Raw genomic sequence first — 17,078 nt, forward strand, 5'->3', positions numbered from 1 at the left:
AAATCTATTAATTTATTAAATGGATTTATTAAATCAATTAATTTATTAAATTAAATTGATTAAAACTCAGACAATTCATCAGCTAAGATTTCATTCACTGGGTAAGAGTCCCAGCATATGACAAAGCAAAATAAAAATAAATAATAAAAATGACAAAGCAAAATAAAAATGTATCTTTGAACAAGAAGAGTCAAATTAGTTTAATTTTGCTTCTGCACCAGGAAAGTGGAATTCTCTGTGCATGCTCCTTTGCTTCCAGTGAAGAGAGGATGACTGCATAGCAGCCAGAGGGCATTGGCAACAGAGCCATGGCGTTCTTGTGAACCCTGGCATCCCTGTCGGAGGCTTTCACGGTCAGAGTTCATTGGTTCTCGTAGGTTATCCGGGCTGTGTAACCGTGGTCTTGGTATTTTCTTTCCTGACGTTTCGCCAGCAGCTGTGGCAGGCATCTTCAGAGGATTAACACTGAAGGACAGTGTCACTGTCCTTCAGTGTTACTCCTCTGAAGATGCCGGCCACAGCTGCTGGCGAAACATCAGGAAAGAAAATACCAAGACCACGGTTACACAGCCCGGATAACCTACGAGAACCTGGCATCCCTGTTTTCTGCCATCTGAGGTCTTCTCCCTGGCTGCAAGAGAAGGGTCGCAGAATGAGGCAGAAGATGAGGCAGAAGGGAGAGGTGGCTGGCTTGACATAGCTGTAACTGTACAGAGCTTCACCTATGCAGACAGCTGGAGAAGGAAGACATTAATGTAGTTGGAGGAAGGGCAGGTCCCTGACCTGGATGGTCCAGGCTAGTCAAGCTAAGCTAGGTTTGGCCCTGGTTAGTACTTGAATGGGAATAACAACCAAGGAATACTCGGGTCGTTATGCAGAGGAAGGCAATGGCAAACTCCTCCTGGGTTGCTGTAAGTCAGTTGCGTCTTGACGGCACTTTACACACACACACACACACACAAGAAGGGCAGGTAGCACTTGGTGGGGGGAGAAGAGACATCAGTTTGGAACACAAACTAATGTCATGTGCTGAGATGCTACTTTTAGCAGAAGCAAAAGGGGAAATGGGTAACAACGTGTGCGTTTACTGTGCTAAAAACTGATTGTGAAAGCCCTTCGAGCACGGTGCAAAAGCTAAAATGTGGTTGGAGACCCCACTGGCTTTCAGTGTGCTGCCACTGCTTACCCTGTAGCGAGGGAAGGGACTCGTCCTCAGAGCGAGGCACTCTTCTGCGGGTGCCAGCCACAGCATTGAAAGAGGCGCGGAGAAACAAAGGTTTCAGACACTAGGGATGTTGAGAGGAGAATGACTGGAGGCGACCCTTTTCTGCTCCAAAGGCCCCGGCGGAAACTCTTATCTTGCCCCGCGGCGGGGCACAAGAGACCCCTTCCAGGGAGCAGCAACGGTTCTCACGCAGCACAGCCGCGGCGTCCCCGGTTGCCATGGCAGCATGGCTGGCCAATTGGAGAGGGCTCTGCCCCGTTCCTCGTTCTCCTCCCTAACTTGAGCCGGTGGGGTGGGGTGGGGTGCGCCTTAAAGACTTAACAAATGAAACTGTATTCCATTATAAACTTTCGCGGACTGGGGCCCATGTAAAACAAAACAACAAAAAAGGATTTCTTTTTGGTCTTATGGCTCTTCTTTTGGCTGCAACAGACAACCACCAGACGTGGCTACTGTTGGAATTCAAGTCCTCCCAGGCCGAGATTTCCCGCTCTTCCCTGTGCAGCCAGACGGCCGCTCTTCCCCCACGAATGGCCTAGACTAGAGGGACAGGAAGTGTACGTGGCGAAGAACTGAAGAGGAAGACGGGATGGGATTGACAGCTTCCTAGGGAACGGAGGCTTGAAAAATACTGCCTTTGCATTACACGCCCACACTTTAAATACGGCAAAACAAGGGGGGGAGAATTAATAAACGTTTCCACGTTTCCCCAGGTGATGCTTTATTTACATTTGTATGTGTGAAAATTTTCTGCTTACACATCTGGGTACAACAAACGAGCAGCTGTTGTGAGGAAAGGGAAGGTCCCTTTAGAACATTTCCTATCCTCCTTCAAAACAGCCATCCCTCTCCTGTTCAAAGAGCATCATTTTAAAATTCCCTCACATTCAAGTGCTTCCCTGGTTTTGGACAGGAACAGTTATTAAAATTGGTAGGGAAAGAAAGAAATCATATGAGGTTGAAAGTGTGTTTCAGCTAAAGCAATGGAACTGTTTATGTTCCGGATGAGAACTCAGAGGAATTCCCAAGCAATTCAGCTCTGTGATCCAGCCAATAAAGAACAATTTAACCATAGTTTTGTAATGTTCCCAATTTTTTTTGTTTTGTTTTGTATGCAGCACGGTGACTTTGCCTTGTGGAGCACATACAAAGAACCGTCACAAATAAGACCATGGTAAAAATTCAACATCCATATTCTCTTATTTATTGAATTATTAGCCCCCAAACTAGATTCACATTTGTTTTAATGTGTCCCCTCATTTGTTTGTTTTTATGGAAAGGGGTGTTAGAATTTTGTTGGTTGTAAGACCTTAAAAGATCCCCCAAATGTCTGCTCAGATCCTGAGTTGTTGATGATGGACAGTGAAAGGCACCCAAAGAGAATCAGGCAAGTGGTTTCCTGTTGCTGCAATCCCATCTGTTCCTGCTCTGTCCCAACAAAGTTCAAGGATGCACAGATTTGTTCTTCCATGGTTCCCTTCTCATTTTCCTTCCTACCTTTCCCTCCTCCCAGGTCTGTGGGAGCACCCTGATCACTACTGATTTGGCCTTCCACACTAGCTCAGCTTTACCTTTCCTGGCTCAGCTTCACCAGCTATTTAAGTGTCTCATGTGTGATCCTATTGCGTTGGTGGCAAAACTTTTGCATTGGTGGCAAAACTTTTGCTTCTTGCGAAGGATGCTGAAATTGGTTCCCAGTTCCTTCTTTGTACTTACTAGCTTCTTATTTGCCAGTCTGATCATATATATTGATGATACTTAAACAGCTCTACACCCCAAAAGAAACTTTGGATGACCCCAAATCATATACCCCCAAATCTGAGTACGTCAGGTGCTGTCATGCTCAGGATCAAGGATTTACAATATCTTATGTAATTTGGCCTAAGTCAGAGGGGGGTGGGGAATGAATTAATGAATGAAAGGCTGGAGGAGTAAGGGTGATGGAAGGAAATGATGGGGGCGAGGAAAGGGTAAATAGAACAGAGAAAAAGGGGGTGGGGAGGAAGAGTGGGAGGGGAAGAGAAAGATGGTGAGGGAGGAAAGAATGGGGAAGGATACACTGAAGGGGAGAGAGGGTGGACTAGGGAGAGGAGTGGTAGGAGTAGTTGGAGTGGGGTGCGTGTGCTGTTCCACTTGGAGCATTGGTTTACTCCACTTGGAAACATGGGAGCCTGTGCTGCATTAATGGCATTTGATAAACAGGTGGAGGCTACATTCAGATGAAGTTGGATCCAAGCATGATGCCTGGTGGCATCTTCTTTTCTTTCTGTCCTCAGTAGGACTGAAGGGGCTAGTGGGACTAGTAGATGCAACCCCCTCTCCCAACATTGCTTTGCCTCACACAGAAATGCAGCATCCCCACTCCCACATACCTGGGAACAAGAGAGGATTTTAGATATAGATGGGGGACAGGAACAACATAAAACTTTGTCAGAAAGAGCTGAGAGAACTAATCCAAATAGACATGCACACTCACCGAATAAAAGGCTGCTTGGACAGGTGGATTGTTATCATAGTTCGCAGACATTAATAACAGTTTCAGCAAGAGTAAGGGCTTAACATTAAAGTAATTCTGTGGATGCATCTATGGTGCCATTGATTTTGTGCTTCGTGTGCTGCCAATTGTTTCTAGTGTGCTGCCAATTGTACAACATCTAATTTTACAGTCTAATCCAAAGAATAACAAATAAAAACCATACACTTGAATCAGAGATGAATTATACCTATTATAAGCACATGCAAGTTAAAAATTTTATATACAAAATATTACATACTACAAACAAGTAGTGTATATGATTATCATGATCAATAATCTTCCTCCTTCAGTGTCTGTGCTTGCTGCTGAATTACTGTATTAAATAATCTACTGCTATCAAGTTTTATGCCCACAGCAAGTCCTAAAACTGGGCATTTGGTTTGAGGTTGTTAGATCATGTATCAGACTGTACATTACCACAAAGTTCAGAACAGCAGGCAAACAAACCAGTTAACGTCTCTAGGAGCAATAAATACTTCACAAAAACTTCCACAGTAGACCTAGTTCTTTGTTGTGAAAAATGAACAGCACAATCCTAAATAGAGTTACACCTAGAAGGGTATAACTCTGTTTAGGATTGCACTGTAAAGGCCTCAGATTAGCTGTTATTTTCTTTGTAGCCCTTGTCTTGGACCCTGCAAAAGGCTACTTGACACTGGTGTCCAGTCTAGTATATATTAAACCTCAAAATATTCCAATTAGAATCTACTTAAAATGTCTCCTGGAACACAGCCATTTATAGTAAACATCGGCACTTCTGTATACTACCTAAGAATAAAATCTAAATTTGCACAGCTTGCACATTTAAAAAAACATTTTTTCACATATAGGACAGACATTTCTGAAGAATCTCCACTGAGCTATAGTCTGGCAAATAGTCTTATTTTTGAACAAGAAAAGGTAGTATGCTGTCAACAACACTATACAAAAAGACATACATAAATGCATAATAATTGTACATGGCAGTGAACAGAATACAACAACCTGCTATTCACTTAATGGAAGAATCCAGTATCTCTTGATAATCTTGCCTTTTTAATTTCTTCCAAGACAGTTTATAAAATGCAAGAAAAATTACACTGATGATTATAATAGCTCCTCCAATCATATCATAAATGCTGGGGAAGATGCGTAACACAAGAAGCTGAAGGACCATAGCTATCACAATCTCAAGATGCTGTACTGTGCTGACCAATGCTGGATGGAATTTGCTCAAGGCATAATAGACACCTAGAAAAGCCACTGTGGAACATAGACAGATGCCCATGAGATAGCTCCAGCTTTCTCCATTCAGCGGTATAATTGGCTCCTGTAGAAAAAACATGGTAGAAGCTCCCCATAGCGTTCCGGTCCAACCGAAGGTAAACAGTGCTGTCCACATACTGACATTATCCTTGATTGACCTGTATACTATCATGGAGAGAGCTGTGGTTAAACCTGCCATCACTGTCATTGTGTAACCAAAAGCCTCCTTCCAGATATTCAGCAGAGAACTTTCTTCATCAACAATGTTGGGTATCATGACCAAACAAACACCCAAAACACTACTCAGTACAGTAATTACATCAACACAAGCCATTCGCTCATCTACCAGTAAAAAGGCCAGAATGGCACTGAAGACTGTGGTGGTAGCTCTCCACATAGTAGTCCCATTGCTTGGGGGCACTATTGAGAAGGATGTGTAAGCACAGGTAATGGAAATAACATTGCATACACCATAGAAGAACAGTCGCAATCTGAGGCCTTTTGGTCCAAAAGGGTCCTCTTGGTAATAGCACACAACTAAGATAGAAAACACTTGTAAGACAGACCGAATGAAGATTAGTTCTAGAGATGGCACTTTGGAACGGTCAGAAGCTAGTCTAGTTATCAGGGCTACACAACCATGGGCCAAGGCAGATCCAAAAAGCACAGCCCAAGTCTTTCTAGACTGAAAAATGCTTCCTTCTATGAAACCTTGGCCAGGCTCACTTTTGTAGTCTTCCAGCTTTTGTGTGGCCTGAGAAGGGATGCCAATTGTTCCAAAGGAGGATCTTCCTTTCCATCGCCCATCACTGAGCAGCCTCCTCTTTGGATTATCTTCTACAAAACTATCATTGTCTTCACTAGTTCCTTCATATTCTTCTTCTCCAGGTTGTGGATAATGGGAGGTATATTTCACTGTCACTGTATTGGGGTGAATTTTCACTCGTTTTTTCACTGGATATTGTTTGGAAGGTGAAGTATCCATTTCCTCAGATAACTAGGACTGATAGTAAAGAAATATGTATATATAAGAAATTCAGCAGTAATAAAGTGGTTTGGTTGCAATATTTAGACCACTTACACAATGTAATCCTAACTTCAATTCCAAATGTTCTCCCATTGCCCCGGGTAGGCTGAGCTTGCTTTGAGAAGAAAGAAAAACTCAAATATGAATGCCAAATATAGCAAATCTGTTGTGACAACAGATCACTATACTTCATCATAATCATAAATGCATTTGTTCTTGCTAGACATATTTAAAATTAGGCTTGACATTTACCTCTTCTGTAGCGCCCTCACAATTTCCCCGTGTTCCAAATTATACTCATGCAGTTCAAGCAAATGGCTTATTCTGAAGAACTGGTTTCTTTCAATAAAATATTAGCAAATTACAGTTTCAGCTAGAATTGAAATAATTTGCAGTGTTTGCATGTCAAAATCTAGATGTGTAATTGAAAGATTCTCAACAAAGTTACAATGGGAACCAATGTAATTGTGTAATTATGATGATATCCTGTAAATACATAGGTATCTTGCAAGCTTCTCTTTCATCAACACTGATTTTATTCAGTCGATGTTCCTTCTTACTATACTAGGTAAGTGTTACTATAGCTGGCTGTGTAAAGGCTAAAAGCCTTTAGGAAGCTACATAGATTAGTTACTCCACGTCCCCTCTCCTAGTTTTGTGCCACACAACAGCTTTATTTGTGGTTGTTTTTACAGGTGTTGCAATGCTGGCCTGTACTGATGGGCTATTATGATGTTCTGAACCAGTCTGGGATGTCCAGTTCAATGCCATAGGTGTGATATTACACTGGTTCAGAAGTCAGTCTGTTCAATCCTATTTGCTGGCACAGCAGTCCATACATAAGACTGGGCCAGAATGTATAAGAGTAACAAGTTTTATTATTAATTTGGCAATATTGTACCAATGCTGCCAATTAAAACAGGTAAATGTCAGTTTAAATACAGTTTTCTTATGATGAAAATAAGGATTAACTTGTTTTCCAACTCATTCCCTGCCCCTTTCACCACCACCTTTTAATTGTATAGTCTTTAAATTCACAGTATAAGATACATTGCCTTAAAAATGAAAATACAGGGAGCAGTAAATTGTTAAATTGATGAATATAAGAATGCTGACCTCTCTGTCAGTATCAGAACTAGTAAATGCCAAATGCAGAGATTAAAGACCATGGATACTTGAAAGAATGGAGTGCTCCTTCAAATATATATGAGTTTTACAATGTCTGATGTGGGGTCACTACAATTTTGTCTATAGGGGGGCTTTCAAAGTTGCTCTGTGATTCTCTCCCCAATAAAACCCATTATTTAAAAACTGCACATCTGCAAAATGCACATTAATGGACCCGAATGGTGCAGCTTAAATAGACATTCAGTGACAGCTGAGACATTCTTTTATCATGCAAGAGAGAGCACTAAACAGCCAAATACAAGGGGAGGAAATATGTTTCTTTACCTTTTTGTTTAGAAGGTTCTGGGTAAATGATGCCACACAAATATCCCAAGGTTGAGAGATGTTAAAGGAAGGAAGTCTGTGCTCCAACATTCAGCAGTGTGTCCATTTCTGTCTTTTAGATTTGAAGAAAATAGGAAGAATTGGAGATAGGTACCTGTGAATCCAAATTTTCAGGGTAGCCAGGAACAGAGAGCCAAATGTCATCAATTCAGAATGTATGAAGGAGAATAAACGCAGATTCTGTTTCTGCTACCCTCTCTGAAGAGGAGGGGGAGAGAGAGAGGCTACAGCTAAAGAATCGAATGCTGTGAACAGACCAGAATAAGTGAGCATGCTCAGTAGAACTCAAGGACATTTGACAGTACCCTCACTACTAATTATGGAATGGAATAAATCTGCTTCTTACTGGTGACTATGACAAGGAAGCATATGTTTTAAATGGCACATTACTTATAAAAAACAAGCAAAAAGATAATGATTTTCATGGCATATGTGGCTTGAACATTGTTCACTCTCAGTTACAAAGCCAGATTTTTAATCATCATCCTCTATGGAAGATATATAGAGCGGAGGGAAGTGAAACCCCATAATCATAAGCCATATAATTGGATTTAACAATATTTTTAGTTAGACTTTTTATATGCATAGTACATATTACATAGGCATGGACAGAAATAAACACATTACATTGAAAAAAGCACATTTACAATAAAGGGACCGACTCTCACTGTTTATCAAGTAATCAGTAAATATCTATGGGATGACTCACTGCCCATTTTCATTGCTGCAATTTCTTACAGAAATAAATGGTACTGTATCACGTGTACAGTGGGCAGTAGTTCAACCATAGTCTAATATCTGGACAAATGTACTGACCGATTACTCAACTGGTATTAACCCTTAGGATATGTATCATGAGGGTTTTAAATGTTTACCCAGTAATAGCTAAGTAAAACTCCAACATCGTTTTAATAAATAAACAAATCAACTTATAATTTTGATCCACTATTATCTTCTGCTCCTCCACTTTTTCCATATAGATTACAATTATTTCATGTCAGAGTTCCTTCCTATGTGTGTTCACACTTGTGCTATTTTGAAGAGAATCTACATTGGATAAATCTCTAATTTTCCAAACAAGATACAGGAGTTAATCATTCTTATTTATGTAGCCTATACATTTGATATGGAACTAGGCACACAAACATCGCAATTTTCTTGTTTTAGATATTTTGTTTACCTATTTTATTCATCTGCAATTTATATATCTTTCTGTTATAAAGACACTCACAGCAGCGAAAAGGAATTAAATATAAATGCTAAAAGTAGAGTAAAGCAGCCAAAAAAAAAAATCTGTGATAAATTGGGTTGCCAGATCAGTTCATCTGGAGAAAATGGCCGCTTTGGAGGGTGGACTCTATGGCATTATACCCCACTGAAGTCCCTCCCATCCCTAAACCCTGCCCTCCTCAGGCTCCACCCCCAAAATCTCCAGGTATTTCCCAACCCAGAGCTGGCAACTGTTTGGGGTAAGTGTGCCCCCTATCTGCAGATTTAGATATCCACAGATAGTGGACACAGTTGGGAAATAGATATATAATGATGATGGTGCAATTCTAGGGCAAACAATCTTTCTGTGCTGTAATTACTGGCCCCACACATTTAGCAGGGCGCACATTGGATCTGGTTTATTATACTGATGGCGAGAGTGATCTGGAGGTGTGGGAGTTAAAGCTTACTCCTTTGTCATGGACAGATCATTACCTGGTAGAGTTTAGATTTACTGCTTCCTCTTTCCTCTGCAGGTGTGGTGGACCCATTAAGATGGTCTGTCCAGGCACATGATGAATCCTGATTGTTTCCTATCATTGCTTGGGGATTTTCCTACCTTGGCTGCTGACAATTCTGTCAAGGCCCTGACCGCTGTCTGGAATAGGAAGATGGCCCGGGCTATTGACCCAATTGCCCAAAGTGCCCTCTCCCCACGCACAGAGCCAAGCATTCTCCCTGGTTCACTTGGATGCTGATAGGGATGAAATAGGAGGGATGATGGCTAAAGGGCCACTGCTAGGAAACTCAGAACGAGACTGATCGAACATGGCATAGAGCCAATATTAGAGCCTATTCTGAGGCAGTATGGGGGTAAAAAGGCAATATTTCTCCACCACCACTGAGTCTTCTCAGTTCTTCTGGTTGCTTCTCAGCTGTAGGGGCTCTTGGAAAAGTCTGGTGTTCTCGACCTGTTTTAGTCTGGCTTCAGGCTGTGGTCTGGAACAGACTGCTTTGGTCACCTTGGTTGATAACCTCTACTGGGAACTAGACAGGGGGAATGTGACTCTGCTAATTCAGCTGAATCACTCAGCAGCCTTTGATGCTATTGACCATCGTACCCTACTGAGCCATCTCTCAGCACTAGGACTGGGGGGCACCATGTTATGGTGGTTTAAGTCCTATTGGGGGGCAGTCTCAGAAGATGGTATTGGTGGATTCCTGTTGTGCCCCATGGCCATTGACCTGTGGGTTCTGGAGGGTATGATCTTTCCCCCCATCCTATGTGAAGCTACTGGGAGAAGTAATCAGGAAGTTTGGGCCACAGTGTCACCAATATCAGGATGATTCCCAGCTATATGTTTGGTGGTTTGGAGTGCTTCTGCCAATCTTTGGTTGGTGTGTCAACTGCGTCCATTCTTGGGTCACTCAGATCTAGCCACAGTGATCCATGTCTTAGTTACATCTAGACTGGACTATTGCAATTAATGCTACTAATTGGGGCTACTCTTGAAGGAGGTTCAGAGGCTGCAGCTAGCACAGAATGCTGCGGCTAGTCCGCTGGTCAGGGCTAGCTATTGGGAGCATATGACCCTGATATTACAGCAATATAATGATAATTGGCCCCAGGTAATTTGGTTGAACGGTAGTTTTTGAGGCGCATGTGTACGTGCATCATCCTGATAGAATCATAGAATCATAGAAATGGAAGGGACCACCAGGGTCATCTAGTCCAACCCCCTGCACAATGCAGGAAATTAACAACTACCTCCCCCCCACATCCCCAGTGACCCCAACCCTCGCCCTGCAATGAAGGATCCCACAATCAAAGCACTCCCGACAGATGTCCATCCAGCCTCTGCTAAAAGACCTCCAAAGACAGGGACTCCACCACCCTCCGAGGCAGTGCACTCCACCATCGAACAGCCCTCACCGTCAGAAAGTTCTTCCCCATGTTTAGGTGGAATCGCTTTTCTATTAGTTTAAATCCATTACTCCGTGTCCTAGTCTCTGGAGCAACACAGAACAAGCTAGTTCCCTCATCTACATGACATCCCTTCAAATATTTAAACATGGCTATCATGTCTCCCCTCAGCCTTCTCTTTTCCAAACTAAACAAACCCAACTCCCTAAGTCTCTCCTCATAGGGCATGGATTCCAGACCTCTGACCATTCTGGTTGCCCTCCTCTGGACACGTTCCAACTTGTCAACATCCTTCTAAAATTGTGGAGCCCAAAACTGGACACAGTATTCCAAGGGAGGTCTAACCAATGCAGAATACAGTGGTAGTATTACTTCCCTTGATCTAGACACAATACTCCTATTGATGCAGCCCAGAATTGCATTGGCCTTCTTAGCTGCCATATCACACTGTTGACTCATGTTCAGTTTGTGGTCCACTAAGATTCCCAGATCTCTTTCACATATACTGTTGTCAAGCCAACTATCTCCCATCCTGTACCTGTGCCTTATGTTGTTTCTGCCTAGGTGAAGTACCTTACACTTCTCCCTATTGAAATCCATTTTATTACTTATGGCCCAGCTGTCCAGTCTATCAAGGTCATTCTGAACTCTGACCCTATCCTCCGGGGTATTAACTACCCCTCCTAACTTGGTGTCATCTGCAAATTTGATTAGCATGCTCTGTATTCCATCATCCAAGTAATTTATAAAAATATTAAATAGTACTGGTCCCAGGACAGACCGCTGTGGTACCCCACTAGTCACTCCTCTCCAGGATGAAGTTGTGTCATTAATGAGCACCCTTTGGGTTCTGTTAGTCAACCAATTACAAATCCACCTAACAGTAGCAGTGTCCAGCCCACATTTTACTAGCTTTGTTTCAAGAAGATCACGGGGGACTTTATCAAAGGCTTTACTGAAATCAAGGTACACTACATCTACAGCATTCCCTTCATCTACCATACTTGTCACTCTATCAAAAAAAGATATGAGATTAGTTTGGCATGACCTATTTTTGAGAAACCCATGTTGACTGTCAGTGATCACGGCATTTCTTTCTAAGTGCTTACAGACTGCCTGTAAGCACTTCATTCATTTCAGAATGAAGGCTGAAATAATTATCTTAGATCTGGCTCATTTTCAAATGACAAAATAATAAGTTAAAATTACCTCCAACTTCATTCCTTAGAACTACAGGACAAATCCTAAGCACATTGGTTAAAGAAGAATTAACAGGTAGAAATAATGTTTCTGTCTTATATGAATACCAGCAATAATAGGTATTGATTGGACAGGTCTGGATCATAATGGAACAAGATTGTTTTCCAAGACTGTTATTATTCGTATTTAAAAATTAGTACGTTTAAAGCACTTAGTATTGCTAGGCATTGCACAAGGGTTTTTAAAACCCGCTGGCTGGGGATAGAGGAAAGGGGAAAGGGATAGGAAATGATGGAGGAGAAAAATTCAGGACGTGAGAACATAAGAATATAAAAAGAGCTATGCTGGATCAGATCAAAGGTTCATCTGTTCCAGGGTTCTGTTCACACAGTGGCTGACCAGCTGCCTCGAGGAAGGCCATGAGCAGGATGACTGCAACAGCATCCTCCTGCCCATGCTCCCCCGCAACTGATATAAAGAGGCATGCTGCCTCTGGTACTGGAGGGAGTAGGTATCAATTATGGCTAGTAGCCATTGATAGTTCCATCCTTCATTAATATGTCCGCTTCCCTTTGAAAGCCTTCCAAGTTGGTAGCCATCACCACATCCTATGGCAATGTCCCCAATTTAACTACGTGCTGTGTGAAGAAGTACTTCATTTTGTCTGTCTTGAATCTCCCACCCTTCTGTTTCAGGGGATGACCTCAGGTTCTAGTATTATTAGAGAGGGAGAATGAAGAGGTAAGTTTTCAATAAACATTTAAAGTCAGACGCAGAGGTCTGGAGGCATAGGCTTCTGATCATTGGAAAACATTAGACCTATCCTCCATGAATCTATCTAATCCCCCTTTAAAGCTGTTTAAGCCTGTGGCCATCATTACATCCTCCTGCAGTGAATCCCACATTTTAATCACTCACTGTATAAAGAAGTAGTTCCTTTTGTGTGTCCTTATCTACCACCCATCATCTTCATTGGCTGCTACTAGTATACTAAAATTAGTATATTGGGAGAGGGGGGGGAAAGGTCTTTTCGTTAATTTTCTCCACCCTGTGTATAATTTTATAAATCTCTATCATATCCCACCTTAGTTGTCTCTTTTCTAAACTGAAACAGTCTTTCCTCACAGTGAAGGTGCTCCAAACCCCTGATCATCTTGGTTGCCCTCTTCTGTACATTTTCCAGCTCTGTGATGTCCTTTCTGATAGGATGACCAGAACTGTGCACCATACTCCACATGAGGCTGCACCACAAATCTATACAGGGGCATTATTATATTAGTACATTTTCCACACTTTATGATTAGGGTAACTAGGACCACACCTTACCAATTGTGTAGAAGAGGGAATTTCTGCATGAACATTTTTTCCTGTTCTGTGAATCCCTATAACTTGCTAAAAATTTGGCATGGTCTACATATGAAACAAAATGAGATGGTAGCATGCTTAGGTGGTCTTTGAATTGCCACTTCCAACAGCTGGTGGAACATTTTTAAATATCAGACCATGTTAAAAACTATTTCAAAGAGAACAACCAGCAGAGCAAGCAGAGGACTGTGCTAAACCTTTCTTCGAAATTTGCTAGTTTGGTCTTTGCAGTTTTTTTTTAAACTAGGGGGGGAGGCATTCTAAAGCAGCACCCCCCATCCACATAATGAATTGGCAAACTTGCCTCTATCACCTCAATCTTCTGCCACCTAATTCCATTACATTTGCAGAGCTAGGCCTAATTTAAACTGGATGCCAGCAAGGCAAAAGAATTTGCTCATGTGACTTTGCATATGCTCAGAATTTCACTGCAACAGAGCCGGTATCCATACAAAGAATGTATACATGCTTAGCTAGCATGCTAGTGTAACATTGGCCCATTACAGATCTCTGGTATGCTAACTAAGCCTGTGTAGCTGCTTTGCATGGGTAATTGCTTAGTTTAAAACTTGATATAAATACGATGCAGTGGGACAGAAGAACTTACCTGTGCAATTTTTGTGCCCAAATATAGTTCAAACTGGGCCTTTACTTGCACAAAGCAGCTATCTATAATTGGTTAGCATGCTAGTTCATAGGTTTTGTTTATTTGTTTATTTAGATCCAGCCCTCTATCCCTCGCCTAGGCTGGGCTCAGGGTGGGTAACATAATCAAACCACATCAAATACAATAAAATCACAATATACATGAACTTTAATTTTTTAAAAAAATTTTGAAAACCAATTCTGTTATTAATCAATTTATAGTTAAAAAAGTGGCGCTCAGCATTAGAGCACAGGACCACTGTGGGCTTGGACAAGGAGTCAGGGCCTCCAAACTTTAGTTAACAGCATAGACGGGGTAAGGAGGCCAGCGCTGATGACAACCGTTAGATGGGTGTTGCGCTGCTATGCCAAATATGCACATATAACTGCTTTGTACTCAGATTTTAAAAATGAGGTGGTGAGAAAAGCACTTACGTTTAGGACTTTCTGCTCACACACAGCATCCTAACTAGCTACACATGCTGTGTTAGCACACAAGAGGTCCATTAGCCCAGATGGATGTTGTGCTGGCAAGCTAGCTGAACATATATAGCTGCTTTGCATGGGGAGCAATCTATTGAGATGATATTCTGTGCAACAGCAAAGTCTCGCATGGGTGAACTTTTACCCCACCAGCATCATGTCTAAAACATTATCAAAAGAGACAGAATGTGTGTATAGTCACACAGACAAACTGTTTTGTGTTACTAGCATCATGTCTAAACCAGGATGTTGTCAGTCTTCAGGACAAATATTGTACAAGCCCTGCCCTCGCTGCTTGTCTCCCAATATCCATCCACATTCATGATAACTCTGCACCTATGGTCGGCACAGTAATTACGGCACTGTACACAAACAATGGATGTTGCTATCTGGCAAAGTTGTGCATCATCGCAGGGACAAAGTTCGGGTTATGCCCCTGCAATAGAAGCACAATTGGGTCAGGCTGAGAAAGGGCGGCAGCTCTGTTTAGCATGCAGAAGGTCCCAGGTTCAATCCCTGGCATCTCCAGTTAAAGGGACTGGGCAAGCAGGTGATGCGAAAGACCTCTGCCTGAGACCCAGGAGTGCCGCTGCCAGTCTGAGTAGACAATACTGACTTTGATGGACCGAGAGTCTGATTCAGTATAAGGCGTGTTCATGTGTTCAACCATGAAGAAGAGCGTTTCTGGATCGTGCATAGGAAACTGTAAGAACTTCATATAAATTATGACAAAACACTTGACTTGAGGAAGGCTCTGGGTCTCACTATGGAGCAGATGGAAAGAAGCATCCGACTCACGAGATGCAGTCTCCGGAGAGAGAGAAAGAGAAAAGGTAAAGCGGCCCAGCTGTTTTGCAGCAGAGGAACAGCACCCTGGTCAAAGACACCCGGGGTTGCGTCCAGGAGCCCGGCTACGCAGGCAACTGGGCGGCGCTGAGCAGGCCGACGATGGGCCTCCCTCCCCACAGCGCTTGCCTCCAGGCCGCGCATGCGCCTTCGTAGTCCGGTGATGGCGGCGGTACGGGTGTTGCCCTTCCGGCTCTCCCGGGTGGCGCCGAGGCTTTCTTGCTCCTTCGGCAGCAACGGCCCCGCCGGCCGAGCGCTCACGGTGCCCGAGCGCATCGAGAAGAAGCGCCGGGCGGCGCTGCTGGGGGGCGGCCAGGCCCGTATAGAGGCGCAGCATCGGCGGGTGAGCGAGCGAGCGAGCGCGCCTCTGTCGGGCCTCTTGCCCTCCCCGCCACCTGCGCGCAGCTCTTTCGCGGCCGCTCGCTGGCAGTTCCGCGCAGCCCTCTGGGAAACGCTCGCCGGCGGCTCCTTGCGCGGGAAAAGACGTTAATGGCCTTGGAAATATATCGGGCGTGGAACACCTTTTGAGGGGCGTTCGCTTGGGAGACTCGTGTCTAGCCTGTTTCAGGTTCTGATAGGGCTGGATTTTAAAATTTGGCCCTCTTGCCTTATAATCTAAAGGCCACAGAGGAGAGGCGGCAGTATGGGAACCGGCATAGTTCCCATTGAAAATTTCCACTGGGAAGCAGCGACAAGGAGGGATACTTTAGTCCACTTTTAAAATCATTAGTTTAAAATAACGTTGGCGCAGTCGTGAGGTTCTCTTTGGAGGCTGAATTTCTTATTTGCAGAAAAGTTGACCATAAAATTCACCTAACTGACGTGAAAATGGCCAAGTGTACATCTGAACGCTTTGTCGCGGCAAAACCCTCAAGACCTTTCTAACTATACACACATTATAAGGATATGTCTGCAGTGCTTGTTGTATCCAGGGAGATGTAATTTTTTTGTTATAATTTTTTTATTTTTATACAAACAAAACAAACAAATACAATAATATAAACAGAAAATTTAAAAAAGAAAATACAAAAGAGTATCTATTTATACTTATTAATACATTCATGGTTACAAAATTATAAAGTTCAATAAAAAAAAAAACCAAGATAGCCCTTCAACCCTCCACCCACCTTAAAAAGTGACCCATCACCCGACTTCCGAAGAAGTGTCTAAACAGTTTTAAAAATATCTATTAACAGTAAAATATAAAAGTATTAAAACTAGTTTCTATAACTCACTAATTAAAATAGTAAAATCCATTTTTGCCAGTTTATCCCAATACGTGACGGCCTTTGCCCAAGTTTTTTTAAATTCTTCCATATCATTTCCATGTAGGAATTCAAGACCTTTCTAACTATACACACATTATGTCTGCAGTGCTTGTTGGATCCAGAGAGATGTAATATTGAATGGGCAGACAAAATAAAGTACTTGACACAAAATAAAGTACTTCTTTACACAACTAAACTAAGATTTTTTTGTTACAATGTCTTGTGATGACCACAACTTGGATGGCTTACCAAATAACCAAAGACAGAGGATAAGTGTATTGCTGGTTATTAGCCATAGAAGTTAAATTGAGCCTTTGTATTCAGGAAAAGAATACATCTAAGTGCTGGGTGCTAAGCCCCATGACGCAGAGTGTTAAGCTGCAGTACTGCAATCCAAACTCTGCTCACGACCTGAGTTCGATCCCGACGGACTCAGCCTTCCATCCTTCTGAGGTCGGTAAAATGAGTACCCAGCTTGCTGGGGGTAAAGGGAAGATGACTGGGGAAGGCACTGGCAAACCACCCCGCAAACAAAGTCTGCCTAGAAAACGTCGGGATGTGACGCCACCCCATGGGTCAGGAATGACCCGGTG

General features: G+C 42.7%; 2 protein-coding genes across 2 annotated transcripts in view; one reads left to right on the forward strand and one right to left on the reverse strand.

Annotated features, from left to right (window-relative positions):
• Nucleotides 1-4,693: 4,693 nt before the first annotated feature.
• SLC35G2 (solute carrier family 35 member G2) lies at nucleotides 4,694-6,005 on the reverse strand. Its single transcript, XM_056849262.1, has one exon. It carries the CDS (start codon nucleotides 5,989-5,991, stop codon nucleotides 4,753-4,755), a length of 1,239 nt encoding a protein of 412 aa, XP_056705240.1. The 5' UTR covers nucleotides 5,992-6,005; the 3' UTR covers nucleotides 4,694-4,752.
• Nucleotides 6,006-15,359: 9,354 nt separating this feature from the next.
• The window catches only part of PCCB (propionyl-CoA carboxylase subunit beta), a 29,347-nt gene continuing 27,628 nt past the window's right edge, over nucleotides 15,360-17,078 (forward strand). The window contains exon 1 of the mRNA XM_056849261.1: nucleotides 15,360-15,560. Coding sequence (XP_056705239.1) covers nucleotides 15,360-15,560 — 201 coding nt within the window. The remainder of the gene's footprint in view (nucleotides 15,561-17,078) is intronic.

The sequence above is a fragment of the Euleptes europaea genome, chromosome 5 (assembly GCF_029931775.1).
Source record: "Euleptes europaea isolate rEulEur1 chromosome 5, rEulEur1.hap1, whole genome shotgun sequence".
NCBI lineage: Eukaryota > Metazoa > Chordata > Lepidosauria > Squamata > Sphaerodactylidae > Euleptes > Euleptes europaea.

Excerpts from the sequence above, each read along its gene's own strand:
- SLC35G2 (XM_056849262.1), bottom strand. The coding sequence starts at position 5,991 with ATGGATACTTCACCTTCCAAACAATATCCAGTGAAAAAACGAGTGAAA.